The sequence below is a fragment of the Amblyraja radiata genome, chromosome 4, assembly GCF_010909765.2.
Source record: "Amblyraja radiata isolate CabotCenter1 chromosome 4, sAmbRad1.1.pri, whole genome shotgun sequence".
In the NCBI taxonomy this organism is placed as follows: domain Eukaryota; kingdom Metazoa; phylum Chordata; class Chondrichthyes; order Rajiformes; family Rajidae; genus Amblyraja; species Amblyraja radiata.
In genome coordinates this window covers 40,608,025-40,634,559 of record NC_045959.1, presented here as the reverse complement: position 1 = coordinate 40,634,559, position 26,535 = coordinate 40,608,025, and the positions used below count along the sequence as shown (strand labels likewise).

Here is a 26,535-nt window from a genome sequence, read left to right as displayed (position 1 = left end):
AAATACAAGGGAGAAAGAGCAGAATGCAGATATAGAAAGAATAAACAGGAAAAGTTGGAAGCACAAACGAAAAGGTGCCACGGCATTTTTTTTCAATAATGCCAAATATGAAATATTGACCTCTAGTGGAAGAACAGTACTGGCAATACAGAGAAATAAATAAAAATTTAGCAATTAGAGGAAAAACATGTAAGCGGAATGAAATAAATAGTAGAGACATGACTAGTACACAAATTAAAGACAGAATTCAATTCAAAACACAATATGAGGCAATTCAAGCACAGATGAAAAGGGAGGGGGACGTGGGGCTAAGGATAGGCAGAGGTGAAGAGATGGGTCTTGAGGCGGGACTGGAAGATGGTGAGGGACACGGAATTGCGGATCAGTTGGGGGAGGGAGTTCCAGAGCCTGGGAACTGCCCTGGAGAAGGCTCTGTCCCCAAAACTGCGGAGGTTGGATTTGTGGATGGAGAGGAGACCGGCTGATGTGGATCTGAGGGACTGTGAGGGTTCGTAGGGGGAGAGGTGGTCAGTGAGATATGGGGGGGGGGGGGGGGGGGGGGGGCAGATGGTGGAGGGCTTTGTAGGGGAGGACCAGGATTTTGTAGGTGATCCGGTGGGGGATGGGAAGCCAGTGAAGTTGTTTGAGGACTGGAGTGATGTGATGCCAGGATTTGGTGTGGGTGATGAGTCGGGCGACTGCGTTCTGGACCAGTTGGAGTCGGTTGATGTAGGTGGAGCTGATGCCAAGGAGAAGTGGATGTAACTAGTAGCGTGGATAGGGGAGAACCAGTGGATGTGGTGTATCTGGACTTCCAGAAGGCTTTCGACAAGGTCCCACATAAGAGATTAGTTTACAAACTTAAAGCACACGGCATTGGGGGTTCAGTATTGATGTGGATAGAGAACTGGCTGGCAAACAGGAAGCAAAGAGTAGGAGTAAACGGGTCCTTTTCACAATGGCAGGCAGTGACTAGTGGGGTACCGCAAGGCTCAGTGCTGGGACCCCAGCTATTTACAATATATATTAATGATCTGGATGAGGGAATTGAAGGCAATATCTCCAAGTTTGCGGATGACACTAAGCTGGGGGGCAGTGTTAGCTGTGAGGAGGATGCTAGGAGACTGCAAGGTGACTTGGATAGGCTGGGTGAGTGGGCAAATGTTTGGCAGATGCAGTATAATGTGGATAAATGTGAGGTTATCCATTTTGGTGGCAAAAACAGGAAAGCAGACTTATCTAAATGGTGGCCGACTAGGAAAAGGGGAGACGCAGCGAGACCTGGGTGTCATGGTACACCAGTCATTGAAAGTGGGCATGCAGGTGCAGCAGGCAGTGAAGAAAGCGAATGGTATGTTAGCTTTCATAGCAAAAGGATTTGAGTATAGGAGCAGGGAGGTTCTACTGCAGTTGTACAGGGTCTTGGTGAGACCACACCTGGAGTATTGCGTACAGTTTTGGTCTCCAAATCTGAGGAAGGACATTATTGCCATAGAGGGAGTGCAGAGAAGGTTCACCAGACTGATTCCTGGGATGTCAGGACTGCCTTATGAAGAAAGACTGGATAGACTTGGTTTATACTCTCTAGAATTTAGGAGATTGAGAGGGGATCTTATAGAAACTTACAAAATTCTTAAGGGGTTGGACAGGCTAGTTGCAGGAAGATTGCTCCCGATGTTGGGGAAGTCCAGGACAAGGGGTCACAGCTTAAGGATAAGGGGAAAATCCTTTAAAACCGAGATGAGAAGAACTTTTTTCACACAGAGAGTGGTGAATCTCTGGAACTCCCTGCCACAGAGGGTAGTCGAGGCCAGTTCATTGGCTATATTTAAGAGGGAGTTAGATGTGGCCCTTGTGGCTAAGGGGATCAGAGGGTATGGAGAGAAGGCAGGTACGGGATACTGAGTTGGATGATCAGCCATGATCATATTGAATGGCGGTGCAGGCTCGAAGGGCCAAATGGCCTACTCCTGCACCTAATTTCTATGTTTCTATGTAAGTGAGTTGCAGTAGTCCAGTCGGGAGGAGATGAAGGCATGGATGAGTCTTTCAGCAGCGGGAGGTGTGAGAGAGGGTCTGATTTTGGCAAGATAACTAAAGATATTGATTGGGTCTAAAATAAAGAATATGGCAGGTAAACAATCGGAACAAGTTGTTCTCGATGGGGGGGGGGGGGGCAATAATGGCAGTTCTTTCTTTGTCTCCTATTCACACGTGATTTTTGTTTGGTTAACCTCTTCATATAGTTACTTGCCTCTTGTCATCTAGATCAGGTTAGTTTCAACAAAAGAATACATTATTCTTAGGGCTAACAAATATATTCCGTCAACTTTTTTTGTTGTTGCCGGTAATTTGAACTGAATTCCTCATATGAACTGAATTTCTCATTCACTCTAGAATTTCCACAGCTCCTTTTCAGATTTGTCTGTTTGGGTCTTGGGATAGTGAAGGAGGAGCTATACAGAAAAAAGTTGACCCTTTAATGGTTGCAGCGGAAAATACTGGGAACAGAGAGCAGCTGGTGGTAAGCAACGATGAACCAGAAAGTTATACAGGGAGCGTATCTGCAGAAAACAAAAAGCGGGGAAGGAATAAGATGATGTGCGGGATGTGGAAGCGAGGGGGGGGGGGGGGGGGGGGGTTGGGGGGGAGAATGAAATAGAGTTCCTTGTGTCCAAAAGGACAGGCATTGCTGGGACCAAGCAAATGCTCATAGCTACACCATTAATTTACAGAAGATGGATGGAATTGAAAGTGAAGTTGTTGAAGGCAGGAATAAATTTGCCCAGCAGCTGAAAGCTTTGGTGGAGAACAGGGAACGCCTTTGTTCCCAAAAGAAGCAGAAGGCCCAAAGACCTTCCTGTTGGGAAGAGGAATAGAGTAGACGTTCATAGTAAAATTTTATGCCACAAGAAACTGCAGACACTGGAATCTTGAGCAAAAAACAAACTGCTGAAGGAACTCTAGATCAGCCTGAAGAAGTGTCCCACCCAAAACACTGTGTCCCCTCTCTCCAGATTGTGTCCAAAGGGAACTGACCTAAAATGTCATTGGTCTGTTCATTCCCTCTGCAGATGTTGCTAGACCTGCCTAGTTCCTCCATGACTTTGCTTTTTGGTAAACGTGAGGCAGTTAGGACCAGGGAAGCTATCAAAATATCAAAAGATCTCCTGATGTGATGTCAGTAATGGCCTGGGAGTTTATTGATGTGGTCGAGGGGAAGGTACAAGGGGGAAAAAAAGATTACAGGCAAAAAAGGTTCTCATAGATAGGAAGAGCCAGTTATCTAAATTTGGAGAATTCAATACTGAGTGCAAAAGTCTGTAACATTCCTTGTGCTTGTATTGGATCTTAGCCAAACAGTAACCTTGAGGCAGCCACATTTCTCATCCATAGGGGAAATCAAGGATTAATTCTGCAAGATAAAATGTTATGCCATAATAAACAATTTTATTTTATTACTCTAATGGCCAATAGGTCATTTCAAAGTCAGCATTAGCAAAGTCAGAATTGTTTGGTCAGGTAGGTTTGCATATGGCTTTGAATTCAATGCTGTACTGTCTGACATACCCAGTGTTAAGATGGTTTGCACTGCAACAAAAAAAATAAATCAATGGGCAAAATCTTGTTTAATTCTAGACAGAAAGGTTCACTTTAAAACACTTTACCATCAACCTTTATTAAGTGATTTTTTGGTTACAGAGCGCATCAAGATATTTCTGTGACTGTACCATATTTCACCTATCTTGAAAAAAATTACCATTTTACAATTTTAACACTGAACTCATGAACCTCAAATATTTTCAAATATGCAGAAACGTGACATCTTTTAATCAATGTCATTCATTCATTTGGTCTACAACTTACAGACCCAAAAATCTGAATCTTAACGGCTGCTAACTGTCAACATGCACTAAAATGAGAAACATACATTTTGCAATCACTTCCCTTCTACAAAATACTTTGCCATGTATTAAACGTGAAACTAGCTGAATAAGATTTACAATAGCCAAAAAAAACTGTAGAATTCAAAGTCTGAAGAGAAACACAAGTAGCTTCAGATCAGTTTATGATATTTCCCTGCAAATGAGCTGGAACACGTTACACCTCCCAGAAGAAAGATCTTCCACATGTCTTTAATAGACAGTTAAAATTAAAACACAAGCTATCATTTTTAGGCTGAGGCATAATGTGGGTCTGCTGGTTATCAAATTTAGAGCATTTCAAAATAATCAACATGAGAAAAAAACTGCAATTTAATATTCCATACTTCACGATAGTTTCCCTGCGGTATTAAATATGGTACGACTTTTGAAGTGTCATTCAAGCCTGAAGAATCAGACCGAAAAGTATTCCAAAACAAATTAATTTTTGCTATTAGGACCAAACCGATACAAGTGATGATTTTTTATTACAGTAATCTAGGGCCAGGCAGACCTTGAGCTGTTAAATACAAGACACAATGTTGTGTGACAAGGGCACAACTGGATGGAAGAACGCAGTTATTTATGTTAATGTTCTTGATTTGTAACATGTCAAAAAGGAGACTTAAAACCACATTAATGAGCTTCTTGAACATCTGAAACCTCTTCTGTAATGGTCTCACTGGCAGTTGCATTTGCTGCAGAGTTTAGAACGTTCCCAAAATCACCACCACCTTCCTTGTTGCCTGCGACCTTAGACTAAATAAAAAAGTCAAATTAATACGTTCATCCAAAATGTGGTTTAAGTACAATACTGAACCAATTAAGACTTCTAGAAATTATACAAACATTTGCAAATTCCTGTCTGTAAAGTTTTATTAAACTATAAAATAGACAGTTATCTCAATAAAACTCAAAACAAACTGAAAAATCAATGAACTGATGGCTGGCAGTAGTGGTAGTTTGATTATAATATAATAGCTGTGTTTTAAAGAATTCTTGCTTATTAGAAAAGTTGTGTTGTAAAACCAATTGTGTCAACGTGGGGGAAAATGGTTAGGAGCTACAGTTTTTCAGACATTTTTTCCTCCTCCCCACAGGAATAAAAATATATTATCAATAGCTTTAATTACTGATTACTGTTACAAGGAAATGATTTGTTTTTTCGCCACAAGACATTATTTCCACTATAGCTTTGACCCCCCCCTGTTTGTTTCAATCTCCAAAGTGACAAGTGATTCTCTAGTTCCTCATCAAAAAGGCAATTCAGCACATGTAATACAATAGTGCTCCCAATTCATCATTACGTTATATTCAATTCGCGGTATGGAAACACGTATTATAAGAGAACCACTTGTGTGTAATGTTGCAGGAATAGGAATTGATTTTAGGTCTATAAAAGCTTATCCATGCTCTCTTCCACTAAAACCATGGCATCATCATAGCATCTTTCTGGCTTAACCCACAAATTACATCACCCCAGTTAATCAAACTTTACATTTCCAATCAAGCAAAAGTGCAAAACTTTATTTTTGAATTAAACTACGTGGGTGCAAAGCAAGATCCAGATATTTTTTAAACAACGGTGATTAGGAAAAGGATCTGTGACCTTCTGATTATTAAATGATCAAATACTGCAGCTTATTCACCTTCAGGCAAACGGCTGCTGCATCAGCAAACTGTTCCATTTTAACAGAGTACCTCCTTTTTAATCAACAATTTGGGACATGGGTGTTTCTGTAAATAAAGCACTATAGTGAAACTGAAGGTCTCCAAACTTCCAGGTTATTTTCCTGTTTTTTTAATGTAATAATCCCATTGTTTCATATCCTGTATTTTAAGTAGTATAGATTGTGGTGTATAGCCAAGATAATGAGATGAAGCAAAAATAAATAAATCTGTTTTTACAAAGAAAAATATCAGATATGTCCCTGTGTTTTCTTGCCTTTTTTGTGACATTTTTTCAAGCAGGATTTCATCAAATCCTTAGGTTAATTTACAGTGCCCTCCATAATGTTTGGGATAAAGCCCCATTGTTTATTTATATGCCTCTGCACTCCACAATTTGAGATTTGTAATAGAAAATAATCACATGTGGTTAAAGTGCATATTGTCAGATTTTAATAAAGGCCATATTTATACATTTTGGTTTCACCCTGTAGAAATTACAGCAGTGTTTATACATAGTCTCCCCATTTCAGGGCATCATCATGTTTGGGACACAGCAATGTCATGTAAATGAAAGTAGTCATGTTTAGTATTTTGTTGCATATCCTTTGCATGTAATGACTGCATGAAGTCTGCGATTCATTAACATCACCAGTTGCTGGGTGTCTTCTCTGGTGGTGCTCTGCCAGGCCTGTATTGCAGCCATCTTTAACTTATGCTTGTTTTGGGGGCTAGTCCCCTTCAGTTTTCTCTTCAGCATATAAAAAGCATGCTCAATTCAGATCAGTGATTGGCCTCTCAAGAATTGACCATTTTTTAGCTTTGAAAAACTCCTTTGTGGCTTTACCAGTATGTTTGGGATCATTGTCTTGCTGTAGATTGAACCGCCGGCCAATGAGTTTTGAGGCATTTCTTTGAACTTGAACAGATAGAATGTGTCTATACACTTCAGAATTCATTATGTTACTACCAATTGCAGTTGTATCATCAATGAAGATAAGTGAGCCAGTACCTTCAGCAGCCATACATGCCCAGCCAATAACACCCCCACCACCGTGTTTCGCAGATGAGGTGGTATGCTTTGGATCTTGGGCAGTTCCTTCTCTCCTCCATACTTTGCTCTTGCCATCACTCTAATATGTTAATCTTCTTCTCATCTGTCCACCTTTTTCAAGAACTGTGGTTGCTCTTTCAAGTCCTTCCTGGCAAACTGTAACCTGGCCATCCTACTTTTGCAGCTAACCAATGGTTTGCATATTGCAGTGTAGCCTCTGTATTTCTGTTCATGAAGTCTTCTGTGGACAGGGGTCATTGACAAATCCACACCTGACTCCTGAAGAGTGTTTCTGATCTGTCGGACAGGTGTTTGGGGATTTTTCTTTATTATGGAGAGAATTATTCTGTCATCAGCTGTGGAGGTCTTCCTTGGCCTGCCAACTCCTTTGCGATTAGTAAGCCCACCAGTGCTCTCTTTCTTCGTAATGGTTCCAATCAGTTGATTTTGGTAAGCCTGAGGTTTGGCTGATGTCTCTAACAGTTTTATTCTTGTTTCTCAGTCTCATAATGTCTTCTTTGACTTTCATTGGCACAACTTTCGTCTTCATGTTGATAAACAGCAATAAAAGTTTCCAAAGGTGATCCTTTTCTTGCGTATGGCGTGCACAGCCTAAAGTTGTAGGACAACTTGTTCTATTTGATCTTATTTGATTGTGCACGCCGGGTTGATTGCATTCGCCGAAACAGGGCGGACCACGTGAAGGTTGCAATCTTCAACCCCAACCAAAGGTGATGAAAAGACTGGAGGAAAGATTCTTAGACCTGCATTAAGGAGGCAATTAAACACACCTGCGCAATTACAAAGACCTGTGAAGTCATGTGTTCCAAACATTATGGTGCCCTGAAATGGAGGGACTATGTATAAACACAGCTGTAACTCCTACATGGTGAAACCAAAATGTAACAATAATAAAATCTGACAATGTGCACTTTAACCACGTGATTCTTTTTCTATTACAAACCAAATTGTGGAGTACAGAGGCAAATAAATAAATGATGGATCTTTGTCCCAAACCTTATGGAGGGCACTGTATACCAGAAAGATCACATTAATTTTGTAATTAAATAACTCTATACAAGACAAATGTTATAATTTATCACCCAATTTGGTGATTTCTGATGCCTAAAGTATTTGCAGCAAAACGTGAGTAGCAGTGCTCCTTTGGTCACATGTGAAATGTGTGATTTAAAAGCAGCGTAACTGTTTTTATATTTATTGTTTCTTTTAATTTTTTATATTTTGTGTTTTAACTTTTCACTGAAATACTTAATAATGAACAGTACTCAAAATCATGAAATAAAAATCTAGTCTGCTGACCTATTTTATCAGTCTAATTCTGTTGTCCCTCCTGTTTTCAGACCTCGTCAATGCTAACGTTTTTTTTTGAACTCGTCGCGAATTTAAAAAAAAATCAAACATCCCGATTGACCTGAACTACGGGCCTCGTGGTAGGCTACGTGCCAACATTTTGCAAGGGAGCTTAGAAATGAGTATAAGAGACCGTATCCAAGTAGTAGCGTTGTGGGCACTCTGAGATCTGAAGAATGCTGTGTTCACTTTTTTTGTTTGGAATCATTGGTTAGTAAAAATCTTTTTGCACTTTTATGTTCTGTTCTCGTAAATGTTGCTTCTAGTTTACTATAGAAATGTTTAAATTCCGTTATAATTTTTATTGCTTGTTGCTATGTTATTGTAAAGTGTGTGCACTGTAGTAGCAAAGGGAATCGAAAGTGATCGGTTTCTAGATAACGCCATGTATCGTTGAAAGTATGCACACAGATGCTTTTGGTTCCGAGCAAATTGAGTAAATTAACATCGAATTCAATGAAAGGTTACTATATGCTTTCCCATTTATGTATATAATAAAAGAAAATAATAAATATATATTTCAAATTTTGAAAGTACTAAATTTTGGTCAAATTTTGATCACAAATTAGCGCAAAAAGATCATAGGTAGGCTCATTTTTAATGCTGTGGTATTTTGTTAAAATTTAATAACTTTCAAATTTGGCCACCCATGTCACGGGTTGGTACCCTTATTCACGAAAACACCCACATATATCCTCCAGTAAGAAATGTTCAAAACACTTTAAAAATGGATATGCATCCATTTTCCAGTTTACAAGGGAAAATGCAAGAGACATTTCCAAATTCTGACACTGTACACTTTAATCTCCCTTAGTCACAAATATGAAATTTTCAAAAATTATGCACTGTATTGCAACTTTTTTTTTAACTTACTTTTATGTTTTCAACTCTATCTTCGAAGGATTTGAAAGTCGGTGAATTTCTACAAAACAAAAGGAAACTCTGTTTAACACTTAAAGATTGAACAGAAGAAAATGTTTACAACAAGGTTCAGCCAAAACACTTTATAAATAGAATGATAATCATTCACATTATTTCACTTGAAAACAAAAATCAGTCATACAAGTGGAAACAGGCCTTTCGACCCAACTTGCCCACACCAACCAACATGTTCCATCTACATTAGTCCTACCTGAATGGGTTCAGCCCATAACCATCTCAACCTGTCCTGTCCATGTACTTGGCTAATTGCTTCTTAAACATTGCGACAGTCCCTGCCTCCACTACTTCCTCTGGCAGCACATTCCATACACCCACCACCCTTTGCATGAAAAAGTTACCAGTCGGCTTCCTATAAAATCTATGCCCTCTGGTTCTTGATTTCCCCAACTCTGGGCAAGAGATTCTATGCATCCACCTGATCTATTCCTCCTGATTTTATACTCCTTTATATGATCACCCCTCATCCTCCTGCGCTCCAAGAGACCCAGCCTGCTTAACCTCCCCTATAGTTCAGACCCTCAAGCCCTGGAAACATCCTTATAACTCTTCTCTGCACCCTTTCCACCTTAACATCTTTCCTCTAACATGGCGCTGAGAACTGAATACAATACTCTAAATACTCAATAGAAAACAGTATTAATGTACAGAATAGACATAGAACTGTATAAAACGAACGGTGCATTGTAGGAATAGAAATCCATACTTCTCGGGTACGATAGAAAGGACAATTTGGAAAAGTTCTGGACAAGAGAAGCTGCAGCTGCTGAAATCCGGAGCAAAAAGCAAACTGCTGGAGGTGCTCCAGCAGGTTGAGTGACATTTGGACATTTGTTGGTTGGTGGTGGGGAGATGGGGGGAGGGGGGGGGGGGCGGAGAATAGGGAGGGCAAGAAAGTGTCGATGTTATTTCTGTTGAGACGCTGCATCAGGAATAGTTCTTCCCTTGAAACTGCCACATCACATATTACCTACTTTCTCAGGGTTAGATAATATCCAATATCATGTTTGCTAGTATTGCAACAAAACCAGTCATGAGAATAATCAAAATCTCGGTTTGATTTTCTTCTCATTATTCAGCTGTACAAGAAAGCTGAAGTTAACAGCAAAGAGTGGAATGGGGTCAACCAGACAGCTCCGTTAGCATCAAAACGTTTCTCTCCCCTTTTTAAAATCATGCCTACTGAATTCCTCGCTTCCCCAATGAAGGCTGAAAATTATAGAGCGAGCATAATAGTTGTCAATGTTAACATTTTCAAACAAAAGTTAGTACATTCAAAACGTCTACGATCTACAATGTACAATAGAAACATCACATGCAATGACTAAACAATTTAATTACTTCAACGTTGTTAAAAAAAATAGTACCTCATAGCGGGCATGCTAATTGAGTGTCGTAGGGAGTGAATGCTAACCGGCCAGCATTAAGAAAACAGCAGAAAGTTAGTTTCAACTATTTAATATTCTATTAAATTCTTTGACTGATTTACAGAAAGGAATTATGTTCTTGATACAACTTAGTTTTACATTTAAAACAACATTCCATTTGATTTTCAGCAATATATCCTCTATTAAACTTTATTTCCAGCCATGCAAATCTATTCTTGAATTATTTCACAATGCAAACACATATTGTATCTCAAAAATTAAAGGTTATTCTTCCTTACCTAAAAGAATGTGAAATTGCATGTAATCTGCAGGGTGCCATTGTGAGACGGAATGCATTAATAAGAAAATTGAACATAAAACAGATCACTACCACTGCAAGATTTATAATGAATCCAGATATTTTTCAGTGATTAATGGGATTTATCTGCAAGCTTTATCAGCTCCCAATAAACAGTAATCACAATGATGCACTTATTTAAACAATTTTCCATAATTCTCCACCGGATTAGACATCAGTAAATTGAATTAGAAGAAACATTTTTTTTTTAAAGATAAACAGCAAAAGGTAGCCCTAAGGAGAAAAAAAGGCAACAAAATGAACACACCCAGAAATTTCGTAGCAGGTGTCCAAATCTAACGTGCCATTCAGAAACCAGAATCCATTCATTAAATTTTATAACATCAATGCTCTTCTACTATAGAGTTTGCAAGTGCTAGCATTACAAACTACAACTTGCATTAAAAAGGAGTATATGTCAACAAAATGACTAACCTGAACGATAATGCAAAAACAAAATACCATCTGATATTATTTTCAGTATGGTACATTCATAATTACCCACAAATCACTGAACTTTGCAAGACCCTCATGAACACTGGAGAGATTTGTCAACAATGGGAAACCGTACAACAGATTGTTGAACTCTAGAGGCAACTTCAATACATCGTCTCAGTAACACCTTCATTGACCCAGTCTGGATGGATGTGCCACCTCAAGTAGTAGGTGATAAAGGGGGAAAAGAACCAAGCAGGAACATTAGCTCAACTTTGTCTTCACCAATTAACCTGTAGCATTAATAACAATCACTACATTGTCCAAGCAAAATTAATTGAACTTGATGCATGATAGTCTTCTTGATGTGAGGTATCACTGTGATAAGCGGGATACGTTCAGAGCAGATCTATCACCTTAAAATTAGGCCTTCTTGAGTCATTGCAGGGTGGCAGCTGTAGAACTGCATGCACCCACTATTTGCAACTTTGTAGCCTGCAATATTTCTCACTTTTAATCGCCATTAAGCCAAAGCACTAACCGTGGCTCAAATGAGAAGCATACAGTGGCTTGCAAAAGTTTTCATACCCCTTGAACTTTTCCACATTTTGTCACGTTACAACCACAAACGTAAATGTATTTTATTGAGATTTTATGTGATAGACCAACATAAAGTGGCGCATAATTGTGAAGTGGAAGGAAAATGATACATGGTTTTCAAATTTTTTTACAAATAAAATACTGAAAAGTGTGGCGTGCAAAAGTATTCAGCCCCCTTTACACTGATACCCCTAAATAAAATCCAGTGCAACCAATTTCCTTCAGAAGTCACCTAATTAGTAAATAGAGTCCACTTGTGTGTAATCTAATCTCAGTATAAATACAGCTGTTCTGTGAAGGCCTCAGAGGTTTGTTAGAGAACATCAGTGAACAAACAGCATCATGAAGCCCAAGGAACACACCAGACAGGTCAAGGATAAAGTTGTGGAGAAGTTTAAAGCAGGGTTAGGTTATAAAAAAATATCCCAAGCTTTGAACATCTCACGGAGCACTGTTCAATCCATCATCCGAAAATGGAAAGAGTATGAAACAACTGCAAACCTACCAAGACATGGCCGTCCACCTAAACTGACAGGCCGGGCAAGGAGAGCATTGATCAGAGAAGCAGCTAAGAGGCCCATGGTAACTCTGGAGGAGCTGCAGAGATCCACAGCTCAGGTGGGAGAATCTGTGCACAGGACAACTATTAGTCGTGCACTCCTCAAATCGGGCCTTTATGGAAGAGTGGCAAGAAGAAAGCCATTGTTGAAAAAAAGCCATAAGGAGTCCCGTTTGCAGTTTGCCACAAGCCATGTGGGGGACACAGGAAACATGTGGAGGAAGGTGCTCTGGTCAGATGAGACCAAAATTGAAGTTTTTGGCCTAAATGCAAAACGCTATGTGTGGCGGAAAACTAACACTGCACATCACCCTGAACACACCATCCCCACTGTGAAACATGGTGGTGGCAGCATCGTGCTGTGGGGATGCTTTTCTTCAGCAGGGACAGGGAAGCTGGTCAGAGTTGATGGGAAGATGGATGGAGCCAAATACAGGGCAATCTTGGAAGAAAACCTGTTAGAGTCTGCAAAAGACTTGAGACTGGGGCGGAGGTTCACCTTCCAGCAGGACAACAACCCTAAACATACAGCCAGAGCTACAATGGAATGGTTTAGATCAAAGCATATTCATATGTTAGAATGGCCCAGTCAAAGTCCAGACCTAAATCCAATTGAGAATCTCTGGCAAGACTTGAAAATTGCTGTTCACAGATGCTCTCCATCCAATCTGACTGAGCTTGAACTATTTTGCAAAGAAGAATGGGCAAACATTTTAATCTCTAGATGTGCAAAGCTGGTAGAGACATACCCAAAAGACTTGCAACTGTAATTGTAGCGAAAGGTGGTTCTACAAAGTATTGACTCAGGGGAGCTGAATACTTTTGCACGCCACACTTTTCAGTTTTTTATTTGTAAAAAAATTGAAAACCATGTATCATTTTCCTTCCACTTCACAATTATGCACCACTTTGTGTTGGTCTATCACATAAAATCCCAATAAAATACATTTACATTTGTGGTTGTAAAGTGACAAAATGTGGAAAAGTTCAAGCGGTATGAAAACTTTTGCAAGCCACTGTGGAAGAACTAGCCAAGCACAACAAAAGCATTCTTAAAAAGAGGCACCAGCCCAATGAACTACAACAGGATTATATGAATTATAAGATGCAGCATGGCAGTCACATTCAAATGATCCTGCTGCCAATGGACTATCCCAAAATTCTTCAGCCATGTCATAATGGGATTTAATAGTGAACAATTAAGCACACTAAGATCCATGCCATTCAAAGTACTATAGACAAGGTAGCATTGCAACCATCTTCAGAAAGAAGTGAATGGTCCATTTTGGTTTCTATGAGATCTCCATTTTTCCAGAAGCTTATTTATTCTATGAGGTAATGTTTGACCCAACAAAGATTGTGGCTCCTCATAACATTTTGCTGTAAACTAATCTGCAAAACTTAACCTCACTGCCCTGCTTCATTCTTCAAATGAAAATTATCTGGTTTGTTCTGTCCAGAAAATAGGCAATCTAACGATCAATTAACATTAGAGTTATTTTCAATCATCAGTAAAGTGATGAACAATGTCATCAATAGTACAAGTACGTGCATAGACCATCAATCTGATGACCACTGCTATATTTGAGCTCACCCAAGAACACTCAGTTCCAGAACTCACTGTTTCAGTCCAAACATTGCCAAGAAAATCAAATTTTAGAGGGAAACTAACTGACCCTGCCCTCAAGGCAGCATTACATTGAACATGACTGAAAGTATTCTTGAATTTAATGAGAATCTGAAGAATCTTTTTACTGGCTAGAAGGATAACCAGCCAAATAGAAGAGAGACGTGGTTATTGGAGGCAGTCCCAAGATATTTCTGCAGCTGGTACTCAGGAGTGTCCGAGACACAACAATTCATCAATGCTTGGTCATATGTTCTTGTCAAATGTGGGAGTGCTCATTAATGATTGCATATCATTCATTTCCATTCTCAGCTCTTTAGTGAATGTACCTACAAGCAACAAACTAAGTAAAACACTGAACTTCCAAGGATCATTTACATGACATTAATGTAGAAACAAGGAAATGCAGATGCCGGTTTGCAAAAGACAGGATGCTGAGTGTCCAGCCGTCAGTGTCTTTGGCTGCATGACACTGATGTTGAGCAAAGATCAAATCCAATAGGTTGGTGTTATGCACTTCCCCTGGAGGGGGGGGGGGGGCAGGGGTTATTGGTCATCATAGTTAACTGGATCTGTTAATTAAGATAATGAAAATTTATTTTCAAACAGCTTGCCCAATTCAAAAGCTCCACCACACCACCCTTTGTGACTGCAGGGGCACCATCAGGAAAATTCACTGCAGCAACTTGCCAGACTAAATTAGTGATTTTCTACCTTCCATTTTTGTTCTAGACAGATTAACACTTGCATTCAACTTCCCCCAATCACTTTAGATCGTCCTGACATAAGAGTATAACTGTAGTTACACAATAACCTCCATCATATTCTGGAAATAATTTCTCAACACCACTGAGAAACAAATTATACAGAGTACAGAAGATAAAAGCAATATGTCATCAACAACAATAAATTCAAGGAATCCTACAGCGTGAGAATTAACATAAATTCCTGATATCGAACATATTAAGACTACATTTTGCTTCAGAACTACCAAAGCCAGTCAGTTCCAGATGTTTGATAAACCTCCCTCAAATAAAAAATACTTGAGTATAGATGCTGCTGCACCCGCTGAGTTTCTCCAGCACTTTTGTCTACCTTCGATCTTTCAGCATCTGCAGTTCCTTCTTAAACACCAGTAATATGACAAACGCTTTGCATTATTTATAATCCGTGCAGTGGCTGCCTAACTGGGACATGTCATGTGTTTCTATCATACTTCCAAATAGCAGTCTATCTCTTCCACTCGAAAGTTTAATCGCTAATGGTTTTGATCAGAGATAGAGGACAGTACTTCAAGCAGCAGCAGCACTCCAGTATCTCATGCAGGGAACTATTCTTGATATGCAAGCCTTGTCAATAGGTCTTTTTTGGATAAATCTGGGTTAAGTTTACATCTAGGTCTAGTTTCTACTGCCTCCAATTTAAGCATCGGTGGTGACATTAGAAATCAAGTGAAAACTCCAGAATGATAATCCCCTTTGTCTAACATCTACACTAATTATTAACCATCTGTTGTTAGTCATCTGATCACCTAATATCTAAAGAGATGGTACATTAACCAGTTTTGTTGTTTAAGCAATAGCGAGGGTAATTGTCCTGTCAAATGCAAGAATGTAATTCAGAAAAAGAATTATGGAAAATTGTGGAAATATAATAATAATAATAATAATAATTTTATTTATAGAGCACTTTAAAAACAACCATAGTTGCAACAAAGTGCTGTACATCACTAATCATTGACAAAAAAGTTAATACACACCAATAATAACAATTAAAAGATGGAGTAAGCAAAGATATTCAAAATAAAGAAATATTAAAAACACTAAAAACAGGAGCAAAGTCTCATGCATGGTCAAAAGCCAGGGAGTATAAATGTGTTTTAACACTGGCTTTGAAGATGGACAGTGAGGGGGCCTGTCTGACGTGCAACGGCAGAGCGTTCCAGAGTGCCGGAGCAGCAACAGAGAAGGCTCTATCCCCTCTGAGCTTCCGCTTAGACCTCGGTACCTCCAGGAGCAGCTGATCAGCTGACCTGAGGGACCGGGCAGGAGCGTATTGGTGGAGCAGCTCAGAGAGGTAAGGCGGGGCGAGCCCATTCAGAGATTTAAAAACAAATAACAGAATTTTAAAATGAACTCGAGAGTGCACCGGGAGCCAGTGGAGGGAGGCCAGAATTGGTGTTATGTGCTCTCTCTTTCGAGTTCCAGTTAAAAGGCGAGCAGCAGCATTCTGAACCAACTGGAGACGAGCCTTATAAATAAAGGCTTCAAAGTAAAGACAATGAACGGTATAATATGGTCATCATGCTGGAATTAATTTACAGTAGGACAATGATCGCTTTATTGGTGTTAAAATCAATCCATTTGAAAAATAATCAAAGCTGATATGCATAAATGAAATAATACAATAGCCAGCAAACCTGTACTAAAAACATTCCTCATGGCAGAGAAAGGCACAAAAATGGTAAGAGGGAAAATAAAATATCCTAACTCTGCCAGAAACACAGCAGGTACTATCCAGGATGGAACTCATCCCATCCAAACCACTGCCTTCCCAGGTACCTTCCCCTGCAACCATAGTAGATGCAACACATGTCCCTACAACTCCTCCCTCGACTCTGTCCAGGGACCCCGACTGTCCTTTCAGGTTAGGCAAAGGTTCACTTGCACCTCCTGCAACCTCATCTACCGTACCCGTTGTTCAAGGTGTGGACTTTTATACATCGGCGAGACCAAACGTAGACTGGGCGATAGTTTTGTTGAACACCTTTGCTCACTCCGCCTGGACTTACCCGATCTCCCGGTTTAAACACTTTAACACCCTTTCTCATTCCCACACTGACCTTTCTGTCCCAAGCCTCCTCCATTGTCAGAGTGAGGCCAAATGCAAATTGGAGGAAAAGCATCTCATATTTTGCTTGGGCAGCTTACAACCCAGTGGTAGAATATTAATTGTCTAACTTGTTGAATCTCATTGTCTGTACTCATTCTCATTTGGGCCACAGTTAACAATGGCCTGTTTCCTTTATCATCCTTACTTTTTTGCATATCTTTCATTCATTTGTTCTATATCTCTACATCACCGTCTATATCTCTTACTTCCCTTTCCCCTGACTCAGTCTGAAGAAGGGTCTTGACCCAAAAAGTCACCTATTCATTTTCTCCAGAGAAGCTGTCTGACCCACTGAGTTACTCCAGCTTTTCATGTCTATCTTTGACATAAACATGGGAACAGCTAACTAACTGAAAATTAGGATGGGATAAATGAGTCAATCAAGTCAGCAATTAGAATCAGTAATGAGTGAGGGCCTCAGATCATTACTGAGACTCAAACTATTTATGATCGATTCTTGGGTGATGGGGCCAAGTGCGATCTAAACAAATTTGCTCAAAGATAATAGTTGGGATAATAAGTTGAGGGAGAGAAAGAATCTTAAGAGATACAAATAGAATAAGAGAATGGGCGTGCAGTTGGTAGATGTAGTATCATGTGGGAGGTTATTGACTTCATAAGGATGAATGCAAAAGCAAATTAATTAAATGGAGTGAGCCCACAAAATGTTTACAAATGAGACGGGGAAATGTAGTATATAAAACACAAAAGGTTAGCATGCAGGAACAGAAATTAATGTGCAAGGTTAATGGAACATCAGCTTTTATTGCAAAGACAAATGTTGCTGCAACTTTACAGAGCACTGGTGACACCACATCTGGGAATTTTGGTCTCCATTTTCTAAGACATACTTACATTGGAGGCAGGGCAAGAGAAGGTTCATTGCATCGATGATGGGGTTGAAGTACGAACAAAGCACGTGCAGTTTTGGTCTATCCTTATTGGAGTTTACAAGAATAAGAGAGGAACTGTGTAAAATGTACAATGCTGAGTGGGATTCAGAGGGTGGATATGTTGAGAAGACATTTCACCTAGTGTGGTATCTGGAACCAGACGGCATCGTTTCAGAATAAGGGCTGCCATTTAAAATATGTAGAACTATTTCTAAAGATCACAGATTTTTGACAAGGAAGTCAAGAATTGTGAGGAGCGAGCAGGCACAGTGTTGGATGCGTGGAATGGATCAGACATGGCTTTGTTTCTTCATATTACTTTTACACACAGTACAATCAGAAAGAGATATTTTTTTTCCTCCAGTTGTCCCACTTGGACATCTTTTCAAGAACAGTGTCTCAACTACCAAACTGTTTTTCAAAGTGCAGCTTAGTAAAACTCATCAGGCTGCCCTGCAACTTCCAAATTTTGAAAACCACAAGCACTCTCAAAGTCTGTTAACACATCAGTGAGAAAATATTATAGCTGCAAACTGATCTCGACGAAGGGATCAATATAGGAATCAGGCAATGAACAACTTACTGAAATGAATGAATGAAGGAAGAAAGGAATGAATGAAGTTTATTGGCCAAGTATTCACATACAAGGAATTTGCCTTGGTGCTCAGCCCGCAAGTGACATGGCATACATTCACTTAGGCAGTTAGGAATGACACATAAAAGATCAAACATTAATAATAAAACATTATTGGTTAAACATGTGAATTAAATAAAATACCAGAGCAAAAGGAGGCTACAGTTTTTTGGTTATAGAGACAAAATAGAGAGAGTACAGAGGAGATTTACTAGAATGTTGCCTGGGTTTCAACAACTAAGTTACAGAGATAGGTTGAATAAGTTAGGTCTTTATTCTCTGGAGCGCAGAAGGTTAAGGGGGGGACTTGATAGAGGTCTTTAAAATGATGAGAGGGATAGACAGAGTTGACGTGATCAAGCTTTTCCCTTTGAGAATAGGGAAGATTCAAACAAGAGGACATGACTTTAGAATTAAGGGACAGAAGTTTAGGGGTAACATGAGGGGGAACTTCTTTACTCAGAGAGTGGTAGCGGTGTGGAATGAGCTTCCAGTGGAAGTGGTGGCGGCAGGTTCGTTGGTATCATTTAAAAATAAATTGGATAGGCATATGGATGAGAAGGGAATGGAGGGTTATGGTATGAGTGCAGGCAGGTGGGACTAAGGGAAAAAAGTTGTTCGGCACGGACTTGTAGGGCCGAGATGGCCTGTTTCCGTGCTGTAATTGTTATATGGTTATATTTTGTTATATGGTTATTGAGTAGAGCTACTACTCGTGGAAAAAAAGCTGTTTTTATGACTAGCTGTGGCAGCTTTGACAGTCTGGAGTCGCCTTCCAGAGGGAAGCGATTCAAAGAGTTTGTGGCCAGGGTGAGAGGGGTCAGAGATGATCTTACCCGCTCGCTTCCTGGCCCTTGCAGTGTACAGTTCGTCAATGGAGGGAAGGTTGCAGCCAATAACCTTCTCAGCTGATCGGATGATTCGCTGCAGCCTCCGGATGTTGTGGTTGGTTGCTGAGCCAAACCAGACCATGATGGAGAAGGTGAGGACAGACTCTACGATGGCCGTATAGAATTGTACGGGAACTTAAAAGGCTCCACAGATGTGACTGTGGTGTTGTTGATGATGAGTGGGGTGAGGGGAGGGGGAGCCCTCCTTAAGTCCACAATCAATTCCACTGCCTTAAGAGCATTGAGCTCCAGGTCGTTGCGATGGCACCAGGGTGCCAGCTGCGTCACTTCCTGTCTGTAGGCAGGTTCTTCCCCATCCTGGAACAGTCCAACCAGGGTTGTGTCGTCCGCAAACTTGAGAAGCTTGACAGAGGTGTCAGTGGAGGTACTCAATGGTGTAGAGAGAGTAGAGGAGAGGGGGAGAGTACACAGCCTTGCAGTGCTCCTATGCTGAGGGTTTACGGGTCCGAGATGTGCTTTCCCAGCCTCACATGCTGTTTCCTGTCTGTCAGGAAGCTGGTGATCCACCGACAGATGGGTTCAGGCACAGTCAACTCTGAAAATTTGGAGTGCAGTAGCTTTGGCACAATGGTGTTGAATGTAGAGCTAAAATCAACAAACAAAATCCTCGCATAGGTCCCCTAGGTGCTGGAGGATGCAGTGCAGGCCCAGGTTGACTGCGTCATCCACAGATCTATTGGCCCGATATGAAAACGGCAGAGGGTCCAGTTTGTGATATCTTTCAGCTAGGCCAGCACAAGCCTTTCAATGGTCTTCATGACTACAGAGGTCAGTGCGACAGGCCTGTAGTCATTAAGACCAGTAATCCTTGCCTTTTTGGGTAAAGGGACAATGGTGGAGACTTTGAAGCAGGCAGGGACAGTACAGGTTTGCAGGGACTGGTTGAAAATGTCTGTGTAGACGGGTGCCAGTTGTTCGGCACAGAGCTTATGGGTAGAGGGGGAACCATTGTCCGGTCCTGGAGATTTCCAGCTTTTGTGTCTTCTGAACAGCATCTCCATCTCCTCTATTTTTATTGTTGATGATGGAGAAGTGATGTTGTGCAGCACAGAGGGGATGGGTAATTGGGTGTGAAGTGGTGATTGGAGAGAGGTGGGTGGGAAAGGGTCCAGTCTTTTCAGACAGAGTTTTGCTTTAAGTAAGTGTGAAGTGGTGAATGGGGAGGAGTCCAGTCTTTGCAGGGTCCAGTCTTTGCAGACTGGGGTCTGGCTGGGGTCTGGCTGTGTTTGTTGGGGAGGGGGAGATGGGGTACCAGGGTTACATTTCTGTTTGTCAAACCTGCAGTAGAACTCATTCATGTTGTTGGTCAGCTGACGATTGTCCAGAGTGGGGGGCTTTCCTCTTGTCGCTGGTGACGCAAGCCCTTCCAAACTGAAGAAGAGTCACTAGCTGAGAACTTGCTCCTCAACTTCTCAGAGTACCTTTTCTTGGCAGCTCTGATTCCTCTTCTCAGCTTGTACTTGCCTGCCTGCAGAGGTCTGTAAAGGAGGGATGGACTACCTGGAAGGCCCTAAACTACAGTGCAAGATCTTTCCAACACAGAATTGCAACTGGTGAAATGTGCCCACTGCCAAAAATAAATAAAAACTTAGGTGGATGAACACAAGACAGCAGCTTGCGCAAGGAGATTTAAAAAAAGATAAATGTTTTATTGGAAAGTTTACGGGTAATGTTCCAGCATGATTTCTTGCTGCACTAAAAATAAATGTATTATGTGAGACCCTGAACTAGAGATCTTGCTTCAATAAAAAAAGGTCCGGTTGTTACTGAATAAATTATACATTCAAACATTTACTATATCCAATATTAGAAATTATGACTTGGTTATACATTACCATCAACACCAATTAAGTATTAAACAAACTCACTTAATTTTCTGTGACGTTGGGCCAGATCGAATTTGGCCCAACCCCTTGTCAGGCCTTTCCCAATATTTCTAAATATGTCATAATTTAAAAACATATTCTTAATTTAAAAAGATAACTGTTATAAAATGTTTTGCTTAAGTTTAATGGTCTAAACCACTTATTTTTTTACAACTTTGGATTAGAGTGGGTGGGGAAAGATACGCTAGTTATTCTTAGTGCAGTGGTGAGAGGCTGTATACCAAGTGTAATTGGTCCTGATGGGTACTGGGTCTAGCAACTGAGGGCCTGTATCCGACTCATTATGCCCACAACAGGATAAGCACGACCATTTCAGTGCACCCCATGGCCTAAATATTTCCACACCTGCAAAACCTGGAATTATTTGTATTAAAACTAGCAACAGGAGATGACACACGGGGGAAAATAATTACCCACAGAATTTACTAATACTTGGTGTGTAGAGGATACTTCCATTAAAGAAATGAAGGCAAATAAACATTAGATTTCCCTACCTTTGCTCTTCATTCCAGCAGCTTCCGCAGGTCACTTTTTCAGTAGTATTTAAGAGGGGATGGTTGTGGGAGGAAAGGCAACCCTCTCAATCTAGACGAGACACCTTCCTCCAGTACAGACCTGCCAAAGTGCAAGTCATCCTTAACCAACACGCCCAAGGAATATTGCTGAGCAAACTAAAAGGGTTGTTCCAAGTCACAAGGAGTCTCTATGCAGTTTATTGTAATCTAAGGTTAGCCAATGATGCAAATCTAGTAAAATTACTTAAGATTTCTACTTGAACTTTTAGAATCTATCTTCATAACACAATGGTTCCAAGCCATTTCTCTAGCCATTTCCACATGGTACCAGAAATACTGCTTCCATTTGGTACAAATATTTGGTTAATTAACAGATATCTCAACATGAGAAAGTCTGCAGCCATTACATGGAATCTATACTCTAACAGTTGTTCCTAACATGGAGGATATAAGAAAATAGTTTTGCTACAAATCAAAGCAAATGACTGCGAGCAGAAATTTAAAAAGCAACAAAGTCATTTATCATCCTCAACAAAATGATACAATGGACAGCAGGTGTTATAATCTTGAGCAATAAACTGCTGGAGAAACCCAGCGGGTCAGGCAGTTTCAATGGATTGGAACGGATAAATGACATTTTGGGTTGGGACGCTTCAAGTCATAAAGGGTCCCAATCTGAGACATTGTCTGTCCATTTCCCTCCACAGATGCTACCAGATCCACTGATTTCCTCCAGCCGTTTGCTTTTTATCCTTGCCATGGCTTGGAGCCAAGACTACCATTGAAGGGTTTTACATTTCAGAAATTTAATTTTTTAAATGCCAAAAGTTGGGAACATTTATAAATTGGAGCCCAAGAAAAAGTTGAAGGAATACAAAATGAGGTTAATCTTCATTAAAAGCAAATAGCTGGATTATGAATACTCCTCCCTCCAAGCTAGAACTTTGCTGTTGACCCAATACAGGGATATAGATTACCTGAATAATTACAAATGTCCTCTCCTACAAGTCTGTTCAATAGGCTATACTACTTTTTAGATTATTGGGACAAAATAATGGAAACAATGTTTTTCGACTGCTCGTTTCAAAAACAAAATTTATATTGCAGAGAACATCAATTCCACATTAAAATAGCATATTCTCTTATCAAGAATTTGCAGTAAAACTCACCAAGATGTGGAAAACAAGCAAATTCAAACTCCACCCAAATTTATTCCACTACAAATACCACACTTAAGGGCAAGGATCAAGTTAGCACCAAAACACTTTTGCCTCTATCAATTAATGTTCCCAGTTCACAACAAAACATTACTTTAACTCAGTACTTAGGTAGAGGCATTATTATTTGCAGCAAAACAACTTCCAAAAAGATTAACTGCTGCAAAGCATATTCTAGAAATAGATGATAAAGCATACAATCACCAGTGTGGTACACTGATAAATGCAAGACTGCTTTGGTTACAGCACACCAACTCCTTCCAGATGACGGAACAAGACCATGTCAAGGCTCAGGAGCATTTTCAATAAGCGAGTTCGGTATCTCGATAAACCCAAGGAATCATGGGATTGGTCAAAGGTCATTCGGTATTTTAAAAAGCGAATGCAGCGCTGTATAAACTGTGTATAAATTGGTAACTATTCTACCAAGGAATTAATCTAGAATTCTGTCAACTCCATAGCTTCCTTTCTTGTTCTGCTGTTCACACACTACTTACACAGTCCCAGTTCTAGTTCAGTTCATTAATCTGTAATTATGAGATATTCAGAAAGTTAAATAATTTATTATTTACATCTAATTCTTAATGTGTTTGCTACTGAAATAAGAAAATATTACGCGTTTGAAACATTTTGTTATCTTTATTCATAATTTATGTGTAAAAATATTTAATCGGAGGCAGGCAGCGACTATCAGTGTGATGTGGGCTGATGCTTTACCTACAGACGGTGTGAATGTACGGTTAAGGCAAAGATTCATCTCCGAGGAAGACCGAGTACAGGGTTGGCCCTGTGAAGGAGCCGCCAATAACCGATATGACATTTAACTGCAAAATGCCTGCCCTTTAGTATTGGATAGATTGAGTGGAGGGTCTGTGCTGTTCCAAGTTTGCGGTGGTTGCGGTGCATTTCCCCCAGCCATCGTGCTCAGTGCACGTTGACCAGCACTGTTCGCCAGCCCTTGTTAGCAGAGGCTCTTTGTGCACGTGTTACCCAAAGCCCAAAGGTTTTGTGGAGGTTCTGCATTAGGATCGGGCACGCAGCAAGCTAGCAAGAGGGCTGTCAGATCAGAACAGTCCAGGTTGCCGAGTGGCCGAAGGACGGATTTTAATGGGTTATTATTAAACTGTTCCGTTTGTGCGGCATCGCCAGCTCTCTCTCTCCCAGATCCCCCCACCCCAACTGTCAACAAAGTCTGACTGAGATAACGCTCCCACTCATATTACTGGTTAGCTCCGTGTTTTCCCACTTGCTGGGGCGGGTGGCGCCTCCTTCAAAGAGAGCGAGAATAGGGCCGGTCAGCTGGGGAGATGTGACCCACTCGAGTGAAGCCACTAGTTTGGCTGCAAATTCTCATAATTATCACCGTCCGGTCACCCGGACCCGGCTCCAAACTGTGTGCCCTGACAAACTGGAACCAACCCCAGAGGTTAAAATGACAGCAGCTTTATTTAAGCCAACCCATCTCAAAAGTTTAACCAGCCTGTTCGCATCCAATCTGAACTTTCCAACCTACCTCCATCAGCATCCAGGAACGTTGTTTAGATAGTAAATGTAAGGATTGTCTCAAATTGGTTGACCACACAACTTGTAATTTGTGTAAATCAATATCGAATTTGAATGGCTGGGACTCAGGCTAATGCCAGGGATTTGATATTGAGTCAATAATTTAAATAGATACAATTGTGGATTTGTGGCCTACTGCTGACATATTTGACGGATACATTTATTTATAAATCTCATCTAAATGAATGCGCAGGTCTGTCCACACACAGCTCAGCTGGCGAGAATGTTTATCCCAACTGACCCATGACCTGGGCATGTGCAGTTGTTATACCGAACTCGCTTATTCTAGTTAGTTGTAAAAATATTTCTATACAGCACACTTCTACACAGAACAACAGATTTAAGGAAGCATGTATGATTAATGAATTCAAATCAAAGCATTGTAAAGATGCCCATCTATTACAATGTGAGCCTAGTTCAGCAAAAACAAACATGCAGGTAATTGTTTGCAGATGGGGAAACTTTAATTCGTATATTCTTTTAGCAAAAATAATCAGGTAATAAATAGGACATTCATTTTAAAAATCGTGTAAGTTCTGACTTCTTCAAAGAAGAAATGTAGACATTAAGTTCTTGAATAGAGTATGGACAAAAATTTAGTTCTACACTTCCTCTTAAGTTCTTATCTGGCAAATATTGACTTGAAGCATAAGCTATTGCTATATATTTCATGCATACAAATATTTGATAAGATAGCTTTGTATACTTCCAGAGCAAAAATCATGCAAAAATCATGCAATAATAATGTCATGTTGGCATAAACACACATTTGAAAGATAATACCATTGTTCCAGATCCTATTCGTTCACGATGAACTATGAAGATCAAATTTGGCACTATATTAAACCTACTTGTCTTTAAGAACAAACCCCTTTTGTTTTAAAAAAAAAATGCTTGCTTATCTCTTCATTAAATTTGAGAAATCACCATATTTCAATGAAAGACTAATGAGGTTTTTTTAAATTTAGAAAACCAATCGATTAATGCAGTAGAGTGGAGAAGGGCTGTAACCAAACTATCATCTTCTAATGTTAAACTGGTTTTAACTCCACAAATATTATAATGTGCAAAAATAAAGTTCTATTGAAGATTAGCATTACGTTGAACTGGAATAAACTTCAGTAACACAATTCAAATTAGGGCTTCATTTGGAATGAAATAATCACACACATCTGCACAATGTAATTCAATGCCAATGCAATATGTTTCTCCTATTATCTACATCTTTCTCCTTTAACAAGTGTTCACAATTAAAATTACTTCAAACTTTCTGCAGCTACTTTATGAATTAAATGCTGTTAGCATGACTGAGATATATTCTTCCTAAAGACAAGAAGAAAATGCACTTAAGCCATTTATAAATGTATATCTATGAATCCATTTCAAGCTAAAACCAATACACTCGAGTCCCAGTAACAACCAAGATCAAAAGAAATCACTTTCTTTTGAGGGGCTGAAGTGCTGCTGGGGAAAGAAAATTAGGAGGTTTTGAAATTTGGTGGTTTCAAATTTCAATTTCATTTGAAGTTTGATTTCAAATATACATCTAAACTAAAACTGCTACAAAACGTACCATTTTACAAATACAAATATTGCATTGCCTGATCATGACAAATCAAATCTTAGGAGGCATAAGAGTAACTCAAAGTACTTTGATTTCCAAGATTAAATTAATTGCAATCACAGAAAATTAGGCTATCATCCAAAATACATCGGTTGAACTCACTACATGCAAACGTATGCAAGTTTGCATTATCCTTATTTTATCATGCTAAACTAGATTTAAATTATCTTAAATAGGCTAGTATCAGTTCTGCCAAAACCATTTAACACCAAATACAGAGAATTGATAAATGTCCACTACATTTGATAGAAAAATAATGAGAACTAAAAGATTCTAGAAAATAACAAATTAAATAAACTAATTTCAGATTTCAGGTTAAAAAAAAAATATATTTTTGACATGACTACTATTACAGCAAAATAAGTTCATGGATCATATTATATTTCAACTGCACTAAAAGTCGCATTTCCTGTTAAAAAGTCAGAGAAACTGCAATCCAAGTTTATCAAATAGTACTGCTGGGTATACAGAATGCAAACCCTTTTTGCAAAGTGAAGCA

General features: G+C 39.8%; 1 protein-coding gene across 17 annotated transcripts in view; it reads right to left on the bottom strand.

Annotated features, from left to right (window-relative positions):
* Positions 1–3,623: 3,623 nt before the first annotated feature.
* LOC116972006 (tumor protein D52) overlaps positions 3,624–26,535 on the bottom strand; it is a 61,074-nt gene continuing 38,162 nt past the window's right edge. For 6 of the 17 annotated variants that reach the window (XM_033019238.1, XM_033019236.1, XM_033019240.1 and 3 more), the window contains 4 exons: positions 10,622–10,648; positions 10,323–10,364; positions 8,890–8,938; positions 3,624–4,682 (listed from right to left, as the gene is read on the bottom strand). In XM_033019238.1, coding sequence (XP_032875129.1) covers positions 4,560–4,682; positions 8,890–8,938; positions 10,323–10,364; positions 10,622–10,648 — 241 coding nt within the window. In that variant the 3' untranslated portion in view covers positions 3,624–4,559. Of the gene's footprint in view, positions 4,683–8,889; positions 8,939–10,322; positions 10,365–10,621; positions 10,649–21,611; positions 21,733–26,535 lie in introns of all 17 variants that reach the window. The other 11 variants (XR_004411687.1, XR_004411691.1, XR_004411693.1 and 8 more) reach the window with 7 other exon arrangements.